General features: G+C 38.2%; 1 protein-coding gene and 1 long non-coding RNA gene across 6 annotated transcripts in view; one reads left to right on the forward strand and one right to left on the reverse strand.

The window, feature by feature from the left end:
* il1rapl1b (interleukin 1 receptor accessory protein-like 1b) overlaps positions 1-21,076 on the forward strand; it is a 182,872-nt gene that overhangs the window by 159,259 nt on the left and 2,537 nt on the right. For 2 of the 5 annotated variants that reach the window (XM_055184628.2, XM_055184631.2), the window contains 4 exons: positions 9,541-9,686; positions 15,375-15,521; positions 20,114-20,284; positions 20,638-20,682. In XM_055184628.2, the coding sequence (XP_055040603.1) occupies positions 9,541-9,686; positions 15,375-15,521; positions 20,114-20,284; positions 20,638-20,682 (509 nt within the window). The remainder of the gene's footprint in view (positions 1-9,540; positions 9,687-15,374; positions 15,522-20,113; positions 20,285-20,637; positions 20,683-21,076) is intronic. The other 3 variants (XM_055184630.2, XM_055184629.2, XM_055184632.2) reach the window with 3 other exon arrangements.
* Positions 7,029-9,401, reverse strand: LOC129446106 (uncharacterized). The gene is made up of 2 exons (XR_012373325.1): positions 8,272-9,401; positions 7,029-8,194 (listed from the first exon to the last, which is right to left on the reverse strand). It is a non-coding gene; the product is annotated as an uncharacterized lncRNA (long non-coding RNA).

Genomic DNA, 21,076 nt, shown 5'->3' on the forward strand with positions numbered 1-21,076 from the left:
GGACCTAAAGAAAGTGTAAAATGACAGATTAGATAGACAGAAACTTGCAGACTGAATGATGAATGGACAGACAGACAGACAGACAGACTAGATAGACAGGTCTAGGGAGGATGTATGGAAGAATGGGAGGGAGAATATATGGATGAGAGGATATATGAATTTATGGATGGACAGATAGAGAGTTGGTAGTATAAGTGTTACCTTTAAGTGATTGTGAGACAGACAGATGAGGGTCATTGGCTGCTGCAGAAGAGGTTTGTACAGCAGCACTGGAGTCTTTTGGACCTAAAGAAAGTGTAAAATGACAGATTAGATAGACAGAAACTTGCAGACTGGATGATGAATGGACAGACAGACAGACAGACAGACTAGATAGACAGGTCTAGGGAGGATGTATGGAAGAATGGGAGGGAGAATATATGGATGAGAGGATATATGAATTTATGGATGGACAGATAGAGAGTTGGTAGTATAAGTGTTACCTTTAAGTGATTGTGAGACAGACAGATGAGGGTCATTGGCTGCTGCAGAAGAGGTTTGTACAGCAGCACTGGAGTCTTTTGGACCTAAAGAAAGTGTAAAATGACAGATTAGATAGACAGAAACTTGCAGACTGGATGATGAATGGACAGACAGACAGACAGACAGACAGACTAGATAGACAGGTCTAGGGAGGATGTATGGAAGAATGGGAGGGAGAATATATGGATGAGAGGATATATGAATTTATGGATGGACAGATAGAAAGTTGGTAGTATAAGTGTTACCTTTAAGTGATTGTGAGACAGACAGATGAGGGTCATTGGCTGCTGCAGAAGAGGTTTGTACAGCAGCACTGGAGTCTTTTGGACCTAAAGAAAGTGTAAAATGACAGATTAGATAGACAGAAACTTGCAGACTGGATGATGAATGGACAGACAGACAGACAGACAGACTAGATAGACAGGTCTAGGGAGGATGTATGGAAGAATGGGAGGGAGAATGTATCGATGAGAGGATGTATGAATTTATGGATGGACAGATAGAGAGTTGGTAGTATAAGTGTTACCTTTAAGTGATTGTGAGACAGACAGATGAGGGTCATTGGCTGCTGCAGAAGAGGTTTGTACAGCAGCACTGGAGTCTTTTGGACCTAAAGAAAGTGTAAAATGACAGATTAGATAGACAGAAACTTGCAGACTGGATGATGAATGGACAGACAGACAGACAGACAGACTAGATAGACAGACAGACAGACAGACAGACTAGATAGACAGGTCTAGGGAGGATGTATGGAAGAATGGGAGGGAGAATATATGGATGAGAGGATATATGAATTTATGGATGGACAGATAGAGAGTTGGTAGTATAAGTGTTACCTTTAAGTGATTGTGAGACAGACAGATGAGGGTCATTGGCTGCTGCAGAAGAGGTTTGTACAGCAGCACTGGAGGCCTTTGGACCTAAAGAAAGTGTAAAATGACAGATTAGATAGACAGAAACATGCTGACTGAATGATGAATGGACAGACAGATGGACAGGTAGGTAGGACGTATGGATGGATGGTAGGGAGGATGTATGGATGGGAGGATGGACAGATAGAGAGTTAGTAGTATAACGCTGGTTTCACACCGCAAGCGTGAGCAGCGCATGCTCGCGTGGCAGGACCGTCGCTGAAGCAGCAGTGCTGCGATCATTTCAGCATCGGCTCTATTTTTGCTGTGCTGCTCACGCTCAATTAAAGTGACAGTGCATTGTTTATGTTTTAAATGGTCATGGATCGACGTAAAAAAGTGTAATTTTACTATAAAATCATAAATGTGATGCCAAGTGTGTTTCAAACAGTCATGACTTTGAGCAACTTAAAAGAAAGCAATGAAATATTTAAAGAGGCCCTTCCACATAAAACCGTTTTTTACTTGTATTTTTTGATATGTGTTAGGTCCATGTGTGTTTGTGTTGTGTCGTGAATGTGAAAATTAACTTCCACCTCCTCTGTCAGCTCTAGCCACTGAAAAGAAATAAGTGGAGAAATCAGGTCAGTTTGAAAAGCTTATCAGTGTGACGTGGAACTGATCGAGGTCATTAATATTCATGAGCTCTTCAACTTGAGACCGTGCCCACATATTACGTGTAGTTGAGTTTGTTTTCATAACAAGTTACAGCAAGCAAGGATGGCTAAACGTCAACCGTACCGTATTCGGGCCATTGTTTTTCGTCGAGAGACATCATTCCTATTAAACGAGGGAATCATAACAGTTGCTACATGTTTGGATGTTCAGAAGAACGCAGGATGTGAAGAGAGACTGCGATTAAAAAGCAATGCTCCTCCATCAATATTGGATCCGGACAGAATGGCGCAGCTTATGTGAGTAAAACACTTTAGTACTATGTGTCACTATCAGTTGCGGCCAGGATTTCTCTTCAGAGGGACGCGATTCACGCGAATTCATGATGCACACGCATTGAATGTGATAAAAAACACATGTGTGTGTTTGTGCATTCGTTACACGCGTGTCGAAGGGTTTATGTAAAAGACGTGTGTGTGTGTGTGTGTGTGGGGGGGCGCTGCTACACGCGCATCGAAAGGGTTTACGATAAAAGACACATGTGTTTTTTTGTGCGTGGGTTTACGATAAAAGACACGCGTGTGTGTGTCAAAAGGGTTTATGATAAAATATGCGTGTGTAAGAAAGACACTGTGTCTTAAGACACTCACTTAACATTAAACTGATTACACATGAGATTAAATTGAAAGTTAGTTTGAACGATAAACTGTTATCCAATAATAGCAGTGGGCGTTTACATCCAAGTCGTCAAAGCAGCCCGCCCATTAAAACGGATCACTTCTCTAACCAGCCTCAAAATCAGGGTACAAAATGGCCTATTACTTATTGCTTTGATGTTTTTGGATGTAAAAACCATGCAAACGCCATGAGTAGACCTCAGACAACAGTCTAAAACAATAAAAACGCCAGAGGAAGGGCACCTTTAAAAACACCAGAAGATCGCTGTCATTCACTGTCTGCCCAGCACTAAATGAGTCCTCATCTATAATCTTCAGAGAAATAGATACATCTATAAATCTATGCTTAAACTGTTGAAGGGAAACACGATCGACTACTTCATGCTGTCAATCACTGAGTGATTTTTTTATTTTATCGTAAAACTTCAGAGATACAGATTTAATAATGTGCCATGGGCTTTTTATGTTTATAATTGTGTATCTATATCTGTCATTACACGGACCAGAACAGCACGAAAACAATGTGGGTTAAACAAATCACAGTTACATAAATTACACTGACCATCAAAAAGCATCTTGAAGAGGTTTTGCTGATTAATGCATGTAAAATAAAGTAATGAGAAGTTGAGATTTTTATACTGTTATTAAACTGCACAGTATGTGCTGCAAACGCAGCCGTTGTGATAGCACAATGGACACGCGCAGCAAACGCTCTCCTCACGAACTGCTCACGCTACGGATACGCGCTGCTCATGCTTGCGGTGTGAAACCGGCGTAAGTGTTACCTTTAAGTGATTGTGAGACAGACAGATGAGGGACATTGGCTGCAGCAGAGGTTTGTACAGCAGCACTGGAGTCTTTTGGACCTAAAGAAAGTGTAAAGTGATTAGATAGACAGAAACTTGCAGACTGAATAATGAATGGACAGGTCTAGGTAGGACGTATGGATGGATGGTAGGGAGGATGTACGGATGAAAGAATGGACAGATAGAGAGTTAGTAGTATAAGTGTTACCTTTAAGTGATTGTGAGACAGGCAGATGAGGGACATTGTCTGCTGCAAAAGAGGTTTGTACAGCAGCACTGCAGTCCTCTGCTGTGAAATAGGTAATGTATGTGACAAGAAAGATTTCTGGAATAATTTAAAAAACAAACAGTGGTTACAAACACACATGCTAACGTATAGAGACACATATAAACATTCAGACACAATAAAGGGCAACTTCAACATTGGAATGTATTAGGCAAGGCAAGGCATTTGGATGTATTAAATAATGACCTACCAGAACATGTACACCCAGAATTTACAAGTTTACAGAAATTATTTGCAACTTTCCATTGCTCATTTATTTTTTGTTTGGCAACTTGCATTGCTTTTTTCGTTTCTTCCTTTTGTCTGCAGTGTTTGCAGGTTTTGCAAGCCACAGAAATTTGGACATTGTATGATTTACATTTTTTGAAAGTTGATCCAGGCATCCGCATGAGAACACCTGTAAAAATCATTCAATGCAATGTTATATTGTTATGCTTCTACAAAATAGCATAGATCAATACAATTTTCATGCTGATTAACGTTGCTGGTGTGGTGCTGTTTTAAGGTTACTTCAATAACTCAAATTAAACATGTCAAAGCTGGTCCAAGCCGTTTCAAGATGGTAAGGAACTATACGAGTTAAGTGAGCTTTTTCAAGTGTATTATGAACTGGTGGATTAAATATCTTACATTAACACAGTACAGTACTTAGTGTAAGGAATAACATTAGCACATGCTGCAGACACTTTAATACATTATAAAATTTGAAAGATTTTCGCGTTAAACGGGAAACTACATGTGACCATGCAACTATACACATACTAAAATTATTATAGTTTACTTTGTATGCAATATCACCTAACAAACTGTTGGATGGATGGATGAATTGATTACCGCTATATTTCTTTGCACAGCACACAGTGCGCAGGAGATGCAAAAGGAGAAATACCGTGACCGGAAGTTGTCCAAGCAAAGCGAAGGGGAAAAATGCGTACCTGATAACATAAGTTAAATATTATACAACCCCCAAACATACATGCAGATTTCTCTACTAAAGTTCCATAACGAACCTTAACTAACCATTTTTATATATGTTATTCCTTATTGCATATGACAATATTGTATGTCTAACTTACTAATGTTCTGTAAGAAACATGATTTTACTACAAGTGATTATTAAAAATTATGCTACAACGCGAGAGTGTGAAACTAACGTCATGCATATTGCATGAAAGAATCTACTTAGTTTATTGTTTGCTTAAAGCGTTAAAATCGTGATAAGGAGAATTATATCAACACATCTCAAATAAAAACGCGAAATGTCCGAGTATCCCAGTAACGTTGGAGGCGGTAACTTACGTCAAGTCTGTTATCCATTGGGCTGCCAACTCGCGTACGTGTCGCTATATAGTCTTTCATTTTTTCAAAAACTGTTGTTTTGCGATAACAGCTTTTCCCAGTAGATAACACTTTCTATTTAATTCAGTGTACATAAAGATTTCAACGTTCAGACAAAAAATTGAACAGGGGGGCATAAAAACCAGTAACTCCAGCAGAGAACTATCCTTCCGGCGCAGCCTGACGTCATCTCACATTCTCTGTACGTAAGCATTTATACGTAATTATTGTGAAAAAACGTAGGAGTTTTACGTTTTTGAAGCCGTAATACGTGTATATTGTACGTATAGGCATCTATTTAAACGTTTCATGCATACGTTTGCAATAGACACAGTTTACGTACAAATAGATACGTATTTTCATGAGATCACGTTGCATTATTAGAAGTGTAACAGTGAACCAATAAAATGAAAAAGTCTCGGGTTACATATGTAATCCTTGTTCCCTGAGAAGTGAACAAGACACTGCCTCAGAGAGCTGACGCTATGGGAAAAGCCTACAGTGTGATGGCGTTTGAGTATGTATATCAAGTTCGACTACTGGTTGCGTGTGACACACACACACACACACACACACACATTCTGGTTTCCATGTTTTGTGGGGACATTCCATAGACGTAATGCATTTTATACTCTACAAACTGTATATTCTATTTCCCTTACCTACCCCATTCCCTAACCCCAACCATCACAGAAAACTTTCTTGTACCTTAGAATTTCAATAAACATCATTTTGTTTGATTTACAAGCTTGTTTCCTCATGGGGACACCAAAACGTCCCCACAAGGCCACAAAAACACTGGTATTCCTATCTTTGTGGGGACAATTGGTCCCCACAACGTGATAATTACCAGACACACACACACACACACACACACACACACACACACACACACACACACACACACACAGGTGTGGGGAAGATTCTTGCTAAAGAATGCTTCCCCGAATATTTTGCCAGGCCACCTTTTATACACGGCTTTACACATAGTAAATCAAAGTCCCACATCAGGATTTGGTTGGTCAGGATCTTGTGCACCAAACTGGCATTGATAGCCATATCTTTTTAGGGATACAGGAGTGCAGATTATGCTCAAAGTTCTTAACTTTAGTACACTTTATCTTAGAATAATAGAAATTAGACATTATTATGTATAGCACCATGACTTTTAAAATAATACCACACATGAATATAAAATTGTCATCTTAGACCCACATATTAAATATATAAGGATATATACTTTCAACAGTTGCTGATGTGAGTCAGCCCTTTTAGATGATGAGATTAAGTAATCAAACATCTGAGATGATGAGATCAAGTTACTCAAACCTTAACATTAGAAAGCTTATTTTGGGTTCAAACCTCTGAGATGAAGATATCATGAGACCAAAAGGTTCAAACAGCACCACCTGATGTTAATTGTTTTACAGTGTCTCTTTGCTTAATAAACGCAAAGTTGTTTATATAAAATCTGGTATTACAAGTTCATTGGCAGCAGATAGGTCAACACCAAACAATGATTGAAATCTCCCCAGGCCAATTAGTAGTCATAAGAGGATCTTAGAGAGCGAGAGATAAGAGCGAGAGAGAGAGCAATAGAACACACAGGCACTCCCACAAAACATTTTTAGCGACGTAACAGGATACATTTGGGCTAGTTTTGAATGTCCATTGGGATGGTTTTGATATGCGAAGCTGGTGTGGCATGATGAGGGGGTGAAAATTTAGCTTCATGACGAAAGCAAAGATTTTACATAAAATTCCGACTACGCCACCCCGGGACTTACAACCAGGGAAATATTCCTTACACCCAAAAGGGTGGAAAGGCACACAAGTTCGTTCCTCTTTAAATAGAGTGAGCAAGAGACATGGGTATAGTACAAAAATAAATTTTATTTAAACAGAATCCTTTAAAATGCGCACTCCCAACATACATCAGTCACTCCACTTCAAAATGCATCACAATCACACACTCAAAATTAAGGTTAAATGGAAACAAAACAAACATATAATAACCAGCAGGGCTGAGGTTCCCAACAGGAAGAATCACTTAATCACGACTTGTGTTTACAAAAAAAAGGCACACACACACACACACACCACTGTGCACTCAGATTACACGACCGCACACTTCAAGTGTAACACAGCACACACTGAGGAGGAAGTACCACCACCGGACAGATCCATCCACCCGTGGGACCCCAGCTCCTGCAACAAATCAAAACAATATGAATAATTGGGTCACACAACAAAATGGTGGCGACCAGCCTTATTTCACAAAGCCGATGACCACCACACACACACACACACACACACACACACAACAAAAGAAAATAAATTTATAACAATTAATAAAAGTAATTATACTAGTCCAAACCACAGGGAAATAGTAAGGCAGTACAGAAGATGTATACAATTAACAATGTTTTGGATCACAATTACGGACAAGCAAGTTTCTCGGAAACCAGCTATAATGAGCAGTCCAGAATGTCAACAACATTTCTCAGAACCCACAAACAGGTTTACAAACACAAATGATAATCCCCAAAAATAGGGAAAAACAAACAAAAAAAACATAATTGATGCATTAAAAGCAGAGCCAATGGAACGCGACTCGTTTCTCTCACACCGAGAGCGAACCACGGCTCGGAGATAGTAAAGTCTCAAGTGAAGCGTAAACGCTAGGCTCACAACAGAACCAGACAGTACACAGTCCAGTGTGTAAGGGCACAGATAATGACGTCGGTAACAGCGGTGCAACACTGCAGCGTGAGAATCAAAATACAGCGCAACGGGAGACGCAGCATAGAACGAAAGGGAGAAACCTAGAACAAACAAATATAATATTAAAACTAATCGCTACATCATACACACACATTGACTTTGTGCTAGACACTTACCGAACAGTGGTATCACCCCAGACAATTTACTGTTTTATGGCACAGGTTAACCAACAGCAGGAAAACCATAAGCCAACTGAGGGTACACCATCACGTACACCACGGACAGCACAAGGGCACCAGCACGACAGACAACACACTAAAACCAACACAACATTACTTTTAAATGACAAACGGATTAAAACTGCTAACCATAGCATGTTAGCAAGAACTCACCTGCCGCTAACGTTGCAAACTCCCAGGGGGGAAGTCGGACATGACGCATTCAGAGCAGCAGCCAATCACCGCTTAAAAGGGGACTGCCACTCTCTGATAGGCGATACCAGCTGTCAGTAACAGCTCACCTTATCCTGCTACACTGGCACTCCTGGCTGTACACTTGCACCCTAATATATATATATATATTAGGGTGTTTTAACCCCTAGGGAGTCTGACATTGGCTTAACTTAGAACTCTCTTACATTATTACTACTTTCGCTAGTATGGTTTAATCTTAGCCACTGTACACTGCTTCTTATGTTATCCACTGATTTTTCTGTTTTCCTCTGCTTCTATTAATATAAAGCTGCTTTGAAACAATTAAACAGTTGTGAAAAGCGCTATATAAATACAAATTGATTTGAATTAATCATATAATGAGGTAAAACCGTACAAATTACGAGAGTTTCCCGGGAGAAATAACAAAACAGGAGGGGGGCGGGACATAGGTGTGAAAAACTGGAGACTCCTGGAAACTGGGGTGTGTTGAATAGTAGGTATGATAGTAGTTACCGTCATACAAAAGTGTAGGAGAAGGGACTTTGTTTTCAAGTAATTTAATAATCAAAGATAAGTTTTTTCAATTCTTATAGGCCACTGTTCCTACTGATTTTATTCTGTTTGCTGCTGTCCACTGTTTTGCAGTTGTTAAATTGCTATGTGGTATAGGGCCTAGGTTCAAGACTCATGATGGTTTGCTACTGAGAAATAGTGAGAGAAATAACAACACAATTGAAATGCATCATCAATGTCTAACTGCAGTAAAAAGAAAAACCTAATGAGGGAAAGGCCAGTTTGACATGATCTCTTTACAGATAGTAAGTTAATGTCTGTCCTGACAGCATAGTAGTGTTGTGAAATATCCACAAACATGAAGCAGGAAAAACTTTAGCTTTATCTTTTTGCACAAGAGTGTAGTTTCAATGGAATTGAATGATCATTATTCTTGTCTTTGTGCAGACACAAAGAAGAAAAGACACATTTACTCTTCCATAACTTTTCTAATTGTCTAAGCTTTGTAGTCCTTTGTTTATATTGTACAGAGGTCTGCACAAACGATCTACTTTCTTTCACCCATGGTTGCAATAACTAACTGAATAATCAATAATAATTGATCATTAAAAATGTGTGTTAAAAACAGCTGTTCAGTGGTTAAACCTGATAATTTACCTGTGAGTTAAGAAAGAATTTGATTCAAATTCTTTGACTGAATTAATTTTTTTCCAGGACTGTTCGGGAGCATTTGGGTGAGCAGGAGGTGTCTATCTCACTGACAATAGATGCTGTAGAAGACAGTGACCTGGGGAATTATTCCTGTTTCGTGGAAAACAGCCACGGCAGACGCCAGGCCAACATCCAGCTCAGTAAAAGGGGTAAAACTTACCTAACACTTACTCTATTTAAGACTACAATATCACTCTAAAGCACAGGTAAGACACATTTTTAGATGTTTATGTTTATGTTTATTTATTTATATAGCACTGTTAATACAACTCACGTTGCCCAAAGTGCTTTACAAATTACCACTAAAACACAAAACATTTAGAACAGGAAATACAAGACAAGTTTAGACATATCCTACTCACATACACAAAACATTTAAAATAAACCCATTTAAAAATGCTCTCCATTTGAATTTAAAAGATGTTGTTTTAACGCAGCCTTAAAAGAGTACAAAGATTTGGCTGATCTAATAGCATAGGGAAGGTCATTCCATAATTTAGGGCCTGCTCGCGAAAAAGCTCTATCACCTCGATGTTTATATTTTGTCCTGGTAGTACACAGTAGATATTGATTTTCAGATCTAAGAGATCTAGAAGGGACGTAAAATTTCACCAAGCTGGACAGATACACAGGGGCTAGATTGTGCAAGGCCTTAAAAACAAGTACCAGGATTTTATAATCAATGCGAAGTCGTACTGGCAGCCACTTTAAAGAAATTAGTAAGGGAGATAGCACATGCATTGCAGATTTAAAAGATAATTAATATATCATTTGCTATTACTTAATTTTATTATTTTGGGACTACAGTTTGTTTTAAACATACATCAAGATTTTATTGTATATTTTAATCAGAATGTTTTATCAAAATAACATTAACCTAAACGCCACGAAAACTTGCACTCCTCAATGAACTGCAGATCTATGCAATAAAGGGGTGGTAAAAAAACTCAAAAGACCACCCCTCTTTAACCAGCAGCCACATCACATTGTAGCCTAAGACAACTTGCCCACTAAAGCTAAGCAGAGCTGAGCCTGGTCAGTACTTGAATGGGAGACCTTCTGGTAAACCAGGTTTCTGCTGGTAGAGATGTTAGTGAGACCAGCAGGGAGTGCTCACCCTGTGGTCTTTGTGGGTCCTAACACCCCAGTATAGTGACGGGGACACTATAACCTAACTGTCAAAAAGCACCGTCCTTCAAATGAGACATTAAACCGAGGTCCTGACTCTCTGTGGTCATTAAAAATCCCAAGATGTCTTTCGAAAAAGAGTGGGGGTGTGCCTTGGCATCCTGGCCAAACTTGCCAGTGGCCTACTAGTCATCCCCTCATATACTTTTATATATGCTAGACCAGGGGTTTTCAAACTTTTTGTGTGTGTGGACCACTCTTTGTAATCAAGAATTTTTGCGGACCACCTCATAATACTCATCATAAAATATGTCTACACAAAGCACATCTAAATAGTCTTACTAGCACTAAAACTACAACTGGTCATCACATCAGTACAACAGGTTTCTTAAAAGAAAGTTTATTGCACAAAACAGCTGCCACTATTCATACACCAATCCATTTTGTACGGCACTGAACTTGAATGTCACGGCCGAGTGCCACTGGCCTATTTTAGTAATCACACAATAACTTGACAATTTAATTTAAAATTTATATCAATATTCTTATATCAATATTATTTATATACATATTCTCAGTGTTGGGAAAGTTCACTTCCTACATTCATACTAGTTCAGTTCACAGTTCACACATTTTAAAATGAACTAGTTCAGTTCATAGTTCATATTTCAAAATTTTGAACTAGTTCACAGTTCCAAAAATGAACTAATTTATAGTTCTTTTTCCCATATTATAAAAAAAATGACTGCCATTATAGCCCATATAGAACCAGACAGCAATTATTTCATCAGTTTTAACACTGAAGCTAAATGCGTCAGATTTCATCTTCATATGCAACTTTAAATCCTTATCCAACCAGGGTTTACATTAGCATTGACTGTCTTTTAATTTTTGTATTTGCTTGCACATACCTTGAAAGGCTAGCCGGGTGATTCAAGGGGTTTTCCGGGCGAGAAGCGCTGCGAGGCATTGCGTGTATGACAACTCGCAGGTATTGCTCACTTGCAGCGTGAGCTAGTCAGAGTCTATTTCAAGATCCAGAATATACGTTAGCAGCCTGTGTTAATCGTTAACGATTTAAGACAAATATGATGTTATTTAATGTTAAACTATTTGAGTGGCGCGGCAGAAATTTCAGCAGCGTCTGTGATGTTTTGATGATGCATGCAGCGTGACTGGTGAACAATGACTGGTGGCGGTGTTGCCAGATTGGGTGTTTTTTCCGCTACACATTAAAGCCTGTTTACAGTGTGTTTTAGTCGGGTTTTCGCCTGGAAGAATATAGAAATCTGGCACACTATTGAACGACGTTAAACTGAAACAGCATGCCGTTCACAGGCACCAGAATAAACGAGTTCACAGTAACGTTCATCAGGAATACAGTACGTTCAGTTCACGTTCAACTTTTGTTCAATGAACTCGTTCAAGCACAACACAGCATATTCTCAAAATATACAGATTCTTATTTTGCCTTTACACGGACCACCTGCAGTACCCAGGCGGACCACAGTTTGGGAATGGCCGTGCTAGACCCTTATGCTTCAGTTGGGATTGTTTAGAGCCCATGACATTCTTATTATACAGTTAAACAAATTAATGACTTTCTTGATAACAACTTTCATCAATAAAAAATCCAATATTTGAAAAGTTTTTTCCAGATTTACATCTTTTCACTGATTCATGTTTATTTGCTATAAAAAAGCAAAAATAGAGGAGCTTGATCATCCTAAACGTTACAGGCCCTAGAAACTCATTCGAACATACAGAATCAGGCATAGTGGATTAGTTATTAGAAAGGAGAATGTTTTAATGAGCCACAGTACTAATATTTTTGTTGTTGCTATACTTCTTTCTTCATGTGTCTGTGATCAACCAATTTTGTTTAAGTTAATACCTGGTCGACTTTCTGGGGTAGATATAACATTTATCATAATAGATTTTCCCATTTTAATGTATATGCTACAAATTTTTTTAGTTGTGTTTAGTTGCCTAATCACAGTGGTCACAGGATAATATAGTTGTAGAAGGGCGAGAGAGTTTTGCCAGGGTTAAACAGCATATTTGGTTAAATAATAATTCAAGTTCTTTGTCTGAAGCAAGACTATAATTTTTTTGTTGCTAAAAGTAATAGATGTAGAGTTAAATAGGTTAAATAGTACTGTCTTTTTTGTCTGATCATCACAATCTATGTAACTGTTTCTGTTATAAGTTATATCACATAAATCACACTGACACTTCAATAATAGATTATTACAGAATCAATCTTTTATTCAGATTTTCTTCATTTATACAAAGCTTGTCAATCGGAAAACCGCAGAATGTTCTGATTGGCCAGCTATCCTGTGCATTGTGATTGGCCGAATGCCTCAAGTGTCTAAAGAAAATGTTATGCCCTCACTAATGCAGTTGAATGTAGCGTTGTCATACTTGGTACCAGTGTTGGTGTAACGCGTTACAAAGTACAGTACGTTCAGTACAAAGTAACGCGTTACTGTAATAATATTACTTTTTTCAGTAACTAGTAGTGTAAGGCATTACCCGTCTGAAAATGGTAATATTTTTAGTTTTCCCAAGCTAGTTACTTGCGTTACATTCGCCAGTAGCACCTTTATCACAAAAGGCACACAACACAGAGAACAAAAGGGAAGGGGATGAGGGCGTGAATGGAACAGTGATTGGTCTAAGTTTGGCACGAGGTATCATTTCCATCACCGATTGGTCGACACCCGGCAGCCAGCAGCACAGAGCGGCACACTCAAAGACAGATCGGGAAAATGGAAGCGTCAACAACGGCAAGCTCTTTTTCAGAGGAAGGTTCCCAGCAACAGAAAGCTAGTTTTGACAGGTGGAGATTCAGTGATTTTTTATTATGTTCAACAGAAGGAAAATAACTTGACGGTGACGTGCACACTCTTTAATGTTTCTCCGAACGCTGTGTCCCGCGTCCGGTAGCGGGTAAGGAAGCCAGCAGTAATTTTTATGTTGTATTAAAAGGTGGTGTATTTACGGTGGGTTTTCTTGCCGTGGAGACCTTGATAAATGTAAGGTTATGCCACGGTCTTCCAGTGCTCATTTCATTGTTTGTTTGTATGCAAACAGGGGTTGCGTGCAGGTTGTTAATCCCATCAATTTTGTATATCAATTTTACTGTAATTGACGAAGGTTGTGTCTTTAGCGTGAGTGATATTAATGATATTTATTGAATTGATTGTGTATTTATTACTTTGCGGTGTTAAAGTGATATATTTATATGTTTGGGTGTTGGATGAATTTGCTGTGCATTGCTGTGTATAGTGGGTGGGTAAATAATGTGCACTAACATCATGGTACCCCCTGCTAAGAATACAGAACTCTTGGAAGCCTTTATCAGGAAATAATTTATTGTGAACCGTCATTCTTTCATCAGCTGTCCATTTAAAGGTGTCCATCTAAAATGCATTGCAACCTGTTGTCATCCCTGTATTTTGAATGAGTAAATTGTTGTCAAATTTAATCTAATAAAATTGTAACTTTTTTTGATTTGGGAGTTTTGTGTTTGGATATCTTCTTGGCTGTAGCTTGCCCAAATAAACATTCTTGTAACTAGTAATATAACTAGTTACTTTCTCCAGGGAGTAATAAAGTAAAGTAAGGCATTACTATTTTTGAGAGTAATATGTAATACGTAATATATTACTTTTTTGAGTAACTAGCCCCAACACTGCTTGGTACAGGATCTTTACATGTAACCATATTCTTGCCAGTGTAATGATATAATCCACATTTGACCAAAATTGAGTTTAAATTGACATACGTGCATATTTTACAGTAACGGTGGTCGATACGCGTTCTTCCGATCATTAATTAGAATGGCCAAGTCGCATTTCATATTGACAGATGAATACGCTCAGTTTATTAAATAGCCTACGTCTTAGTTTATTAAATACGCTTGGTTTATTTAATATTCATTGTAAATGTATTAAATGTCTCTTGCAAACTATGAAGGGACAATGAATCAATACACTGACATGGTAATGTTAGACAGATACTTTGTTTGCACAGTCCTACCGTAATTTTGTCACTCATAGACTTACGTCTGGCGTCAGGGTGAAACCTTTACCTCGATGAAGGAAAGTCATTGTCTCACCAGGCTATGTTTATGTGGCTATCCAGTGCCTGAGCTTCGATGAAACTTCACGAGACCGGCGAGATGCTTCCACAGGGCGGGAGATACGCGGTGTGATTAACAGCTTTGACACCAAATGGATATACGTGAAAATCAGATGACATGATTTCACAACTTTTCATTGGCCATTTAGATATGTGAAGCATACTGTATACGTAAATGAAACTGGACATTCAATCCGTCGAAAAATCTCAAAATCGGCAAAATGGACATACGTGGTTTTCATCTGAGAGCGGCGATATATAGTAGGGCATGTTTGAATGTGAGGCGTTTTGGCAAGGTGTGGATGTGCCTTCACTTTCACAAAGTATATATCTTTGATTTTGAAACTTTAATCTTTGTGACTTTACGGATCTTCTACAGCATGAACAGCTTTTAACACTCTAATGTGAGGAAAACATTAAAACTTGCATCATATAGGGTGTTTAATGTTTTCTGTTATTTCTGTTGTTTACTATCATATGTTTTTAATAAAAGAGTTTTTAAAAGTTAAGTCTCAATTTCTCTCTCTTTGTGTCTCTCTCTCCCTCTTTCTCTCTCTCAGCAGAGCTCATGTATACAGTGGAGTTGGCAGGGGGTTTGGGAGCCATTCTGCTGATGTTGATATTTCTGTTGTCCATATATAAGTGCTACAGAATCGAACTGATGCTGTTCTACAGACATCACTTCGGAAGTGAGGATATAGATGGGGGTATGCAATATTTTTATGCAATATAACATGTAATACAGATGTAATATTTGATACCGCTTAACATCATACTAATTAACACTTAAAGGAGTTCTGAAAACTTAGCGTTATGGTTTGTTCACTAAAACTCTCAAAGACAGCATTGTTTCTGTCTTTCTCATATTTCTTTAACCACCTGACGTCTGAGGGTTTTGGGACACAAAGGATATGTGGAAAAGTTTTGATCATGTGCATAATGAGAATAAAAAGCCAGTGGGCTATGTAAAATGTAAGAAAAGTGACATATAATTAAAGTACGACAGCAAAACGACAGGAACTCATCACTGATAAGACATGTTGGTCAAAGCTGTTCAACACCTGCCAGTGCCCAGGATCAACCTACAATCAAATTGTTTGTTACAGCATCAAAACCCATCCATGCAAAGGTAAAACAAATGATGACAGAGAAGTGTGTTAGCTTTTTCTGTAAAGACATTAGGCCTTTTAATATCATAAATCCCGAGGGTTTTAAAGAGCTGGCACAAGAACTAATTAATGTCGGGCTTTGTATGGGAGAGTTCCCGTAAACTCTGTTATTCCCTGCCATGTGACATTTGCGAACAGGTGCACTGACATGGCAGAAGAAAAAGGGAAGCTTTAGTACAGAAACTAAAAACTTTGTTGAAGGATGGCACAGTTGCAATGACCACAGACATGTGGGCCGAGGATTATCTAATATAATTAGTTATTTGACAATCACATGCCATTTCATAAGTGATGATATGGAACTGGTGAATAAAACCCTGACAACTACAATGTTTCCTTTGGAAGAGGCAAAGATGGGAGAAAGTATCAGAAGGGAGCTATTGAAACTACTTTTGACAAAATTTGGCCTTGATGCTTCATCTTTCAGCAAAATTGTATGGGTGATTGATGAGGGGGCAAACATTAAATTAGCTCTGCGACCATACCAGAGTTTGGACTGCATTGACCATGTCATTAATACGGTACTGCACCATGGACTTGACACTGGCGAGTTATCCAAAGCCGACGGTGCTATGGACATAGGAGATACCATTTCTGCTGCTAAATCATTAGTCAGGAACGTTAAACAGTCGGGGTTGGCTGCGTTGTTAGGGTTAACCCTAACCCTAAGCCTAACAACATTGCTGCAAATGGAAGACACTCGGTTCAGTACGGTGCACACCTCACAATGATCTCTATACACACTATTTATCATGAGCTCCATTAAGAGTGGAGAAACAAGGGGGGGGGGGGGGGTGCGTAAAATAAAAAGCACCGGACACACTGAACTTTTTGATAGACTTTCTGAAGCTGTTCTATGAAGCAAAGAGGTAACTTGAAGGAGACAAGTATCCAACACTTAATCTTTTGTGTTTCTGGTGTGAAAAACTGAAACGCCACTGTCAGCCCAACGCCCTGGACTCCCAGCAAGCTGTCATGCGTAAACAGCATGAAGACTGGCTCGTGCGTAGAGTAATAATACAGGACCTCCACAAGATTGCAACATTCCTCTCGCCAAAATTTAATCAGCTGAGAATGTTGTCACAATCAGCCGGGGATGCTGTACATGCACATGCCCGCACTCTTCTCCAAGCCATGACTGCTGGTGCACTTGATGTGCTGACTGTGAAGATGACGAGGTCACATGCTACATTAATACGGCTGCTGTCATGGAAAATGAAATGGATGTCCTTGGCTGGTAGAAGATCAACAACCCATCCTACCCAAAACTTGTAAAATTAGCCAGATCAGTACTATGCATCCCGGAAAGTAGCAGCAGCAGTGAAAAGGTGTTCAGTGCTGCTGGACGCATCATCAGTAAGCGCAGAACCGTGCTGAAGCCTTCTTAAGTTTATTCAATAATTTTTCTCCACAAAAACATGTAATCTTGGAGAGTAAAGGTTTTACAAATTATAACTTAATATTAATAAACAGAGTTTAAAGGCTAATGTTGGCATTATTCTTTTATTAAATTTCAGCTGCTATTCACTGTCACATTGAGGCTGTATTGTGGAGAGAAGTGGAATCCTGTGGAATCTTTATCTTAACTTTGTTAACGTTAAATACCCATCTAAATTTAGAATTTATCTTAATTTAATTTGTTAAGAAATTATTATTATTGGCATGTTTGCCTATTTATATTAAGTGTATTGCCTAGGTATATTTAGAGTGCTAAGATTTTACCATGTTACAGGAGGATTTGTTTTATTTTGTTCCAACTTCCAAGTGGCCTGTAGCCTAATAAATAATGTTAAAACCCGTCTAAATTACTCATTCTTGACTAAAGCTGGTGCTTGCGCACATTTTAATAATTTCGGGCTGTAAACAGTTCGGGCTTTTAAAAAGCTGTCAATCAAAATGTACTTTCAGGTTCGGGCTGAATTCTATCGGGCTCGGGCCCTTTCGGGCCAAACTCTTAAAGGCCCGATTACAACTCTAATCTCTGTGAAAGGCCATTCACAAAAAAACGAGTTATCTCAGCTTTTTGGTTATTTTTTTATTTTTGAAGAATCCTACCTATATTTGAGAGGTGATAAAAAGAGACAAATAAAGGTAGGATGAAGTGTTTTTTTTTTGTTTGAAAGCAGAGGGTCTGTTGTTTCATTTGATAAATTGTGTGTTTATATATTTAAAAAAGAATATTTTCTGAAAGGCATAAAACTTTTGTGAAAATCATACAAAATGCTGGTGCTGGCTGGCAACTTCATTTTTAAAAACGCTGGTGGGGAAAGAGTTACAGTTTTTTTCAATTGTTTACACACAATTTTGAAAACCGGGTTATTTTTTTCCAAATATAATCACAGTTATCCAAACACCACACTCAATTTGCATAATTCCTAGATTCTTTGCAAAAGGACACGTTTAAGTCAAAACATACACACTTCAGTCAAAACATATACACATATTTGTGAAAATGCTATTAGTTTTCATTTAACCAACACAGTCCTCAATGATCAGACACTATTGCAGCCAGTTTCACACTGCCGTGATAAATAAAAAACACATTTGTAAAAAAAATAATTTCACGAAATAGCATGTGCTAGATTTTTGTCCAGACATTGTTATGTAAGGGATAATTTAGATAAAAAAAATTGTGACAAACCCACAACAATCTTCATGATTAGTTTGAGATAAGGGGAGAATGTACACAAATAGGCCTACTATAAACTTAACAAGCACTGCACAACACTGATGCAGTATTTATTTCAATTCTTACAGTATTTCTTACCATAATCAGTTACAGTAATCAACCAACAATGAAATCATTGAAACAAATAACATCTGTAGGGAAATAAAAAATAATGCATGAAGTACATACACTTTGACTCTGAAGAACAACTTCTGTAAAAGAAACAAGTATACTGTAACTATTCATCATCTCTCCGTCTGGCTGCATCAGGCCATAAGATTTTATCCACATCACAGGCTATGTCTTCATTGGCAAGGCACCGTTGGAGGAATCGCCTCATGTGACGAATCCACCCCTGCACAGAAGCTGCTTCGATATGATCACAGGCCTCCTCCATGGCCTGAATGAGGGGCACACAGTCATAGGGCCACATGTCATATACCTTCCACCACCATGCTCTTTTATTGGATTCAGGAAGGGGGAGTATGGGGGGTATAAGACTTCAAATTCAGGGTGCTGCATGGAACCAATTGTGGACCAGAGCAGCCCGATGGAATAAGACATTGTCCCAAATGACAATGTACCGCATCTGGTCCACTTGGTTTAATGCTGTGACAATCTTGTGCAATCTGTCAAGAAATGCAAGTATTAGATTGCATTATAGGATCCCATATTTGCATGGTGGTGGAGGACCCCATTTTGTGTAATAGCAGCGCAAAGGGTGATGTTACCCCTCGCTGCCCTGGCATATTGCTGATTGCCCTGTGTACAATTACATTTCTTTCTCTTCTTCTTTTTCTTCTTCTTGTAGTCTTTCCATTTTTATTAAAGTTGCCTTTATTGCACACATGAGTGCTGCGTTTTCAAATTAGCACATGTGTGCTTCCACACTTGGTGGATGTAACTATTCAATTCATTCATTAGTGTGGTAATTGGCAATTCAGGGCTTTGTAATGACAAGGAAGTAACCTCACAATCGTTATCTGCGTATAAGGTGTGAAAATGTGTGTAAAGTTTTACAAATCACTGTGTGTAATGTTTTGCAAAAATGGTGAAGCAAACATTGTGTGTTATGTTGTGCAAATCTGTGGAGGTGTTTTGCTCATTGGAGTAGAATTTTGCAAATTGTGTGGAAATTTATATTTTAGTGTGTAAACAATTGTAAAAAACTGTAAGATGTAAATACAGAAAGTTTAAGGTGGTTGTAAACTTCTTTTCACCTTATTGTCTATATTTTGCGTTATATTTGACCATAACATAATGTACATTTTTATCTTGATCATAAACACTGCTTTAGTGGGAATTCTGAATGTTTTTTAAATCTGAGATTGTGTTTAGGCTGAAATATTAATGTGTTGCTTTGATCCTTTCATGCAAACTTTAATACAAGTATTGTGTGTGTGTGTGTGTGTGTGTGTGTGTGTGTGTGTGTGTGTGTGTGTGTGTGTTTGTCTGTGTTTAGAAAATAAAGACTATGATGCATATGTTTCCTACACTAAAGTGGATCCAGACCAGTGGTGTCAGGAAACCAGAGAGGAGGAACGTTTTGCTTTTGAAATTTTGCCAGATGTTTTGGAAAAGCATTATGGATACAAACTCTTCATTCCTGACAGGGACTTGATACCAACTGGAAGTAAGTTGCATTAGTTGTAGTGTGTGAGTGATTGTGTGTGAATGTGACCTGTTTGTCTTGTTTGAAATGCTTTTGTTTTAGCAATGCTGTATGTCACCATCTGTCATCCAGTCCATTTTTGTTTTTCAGTCTTGCATTGTTACTCACCATTTCAAACAAAAAGTGATGTTTGTAAAACTATAATGAACATTTTTTTGTCCCATATTAAGATTGATATATTGTAACTGAAAATCTAAAGACAAATAGTAATAGTTATACCGGTTTCTCTTGTGGTATTCCTTGCTCATGTTCTCTGATTGAGTTTCTGCTGTATTTTCTTAACAGAGTTTCAATATTGAAATATTTATGTTTAGGTTACAGCAATGCTCATTTCCAGGATGACACAGGACTTCTTAGAGGTACTTTGCACTGCACAGATTTGATGTACACCCTTTAACAGACATCATCTAATAGACTTTAGCTTATAGACTCAGTGGGACATCAAAACTAAAGAAGAGGTAGATGAATGGTTGGATATGTTTAATATCTCATGTAAAGCTGCTTTGCAACAATTAACACTTGTGAAAAGCGCTATATAAATAAAATTGAATTGAATTAAAATTGAATTAATATTTCTTCACTGTGTGTAACTGGAGTGGTAGAAAAGCAGACACACACATGCACTCATACATACAATATACCTATACATATTAATACTTTATTGGTGCTGGAATAGTGTCAGGTGAATTAACAAAACGACAGCAGTTAAGAATGCTGTTTGTCCATTTTTGGCCAGAATATGCTGTTTAATTT

The sequence above is a fragment of the Misgurnus anguillicaudatus genome, chromosome 14 (assembly GCF_027580225.2).
Source record: "Misgurnus anguillicaudatus chromosome 14, ASM2758022v2, whole genome shotgun sequence".
In the NCBI taxonomy this organism is placed as follows: Eukaryota; Metazoa; Chordata; class Actinopteri; order Cypriniformes; family Cobitidae; genus Misgurnus; species Misgurnus anguillicaudatus.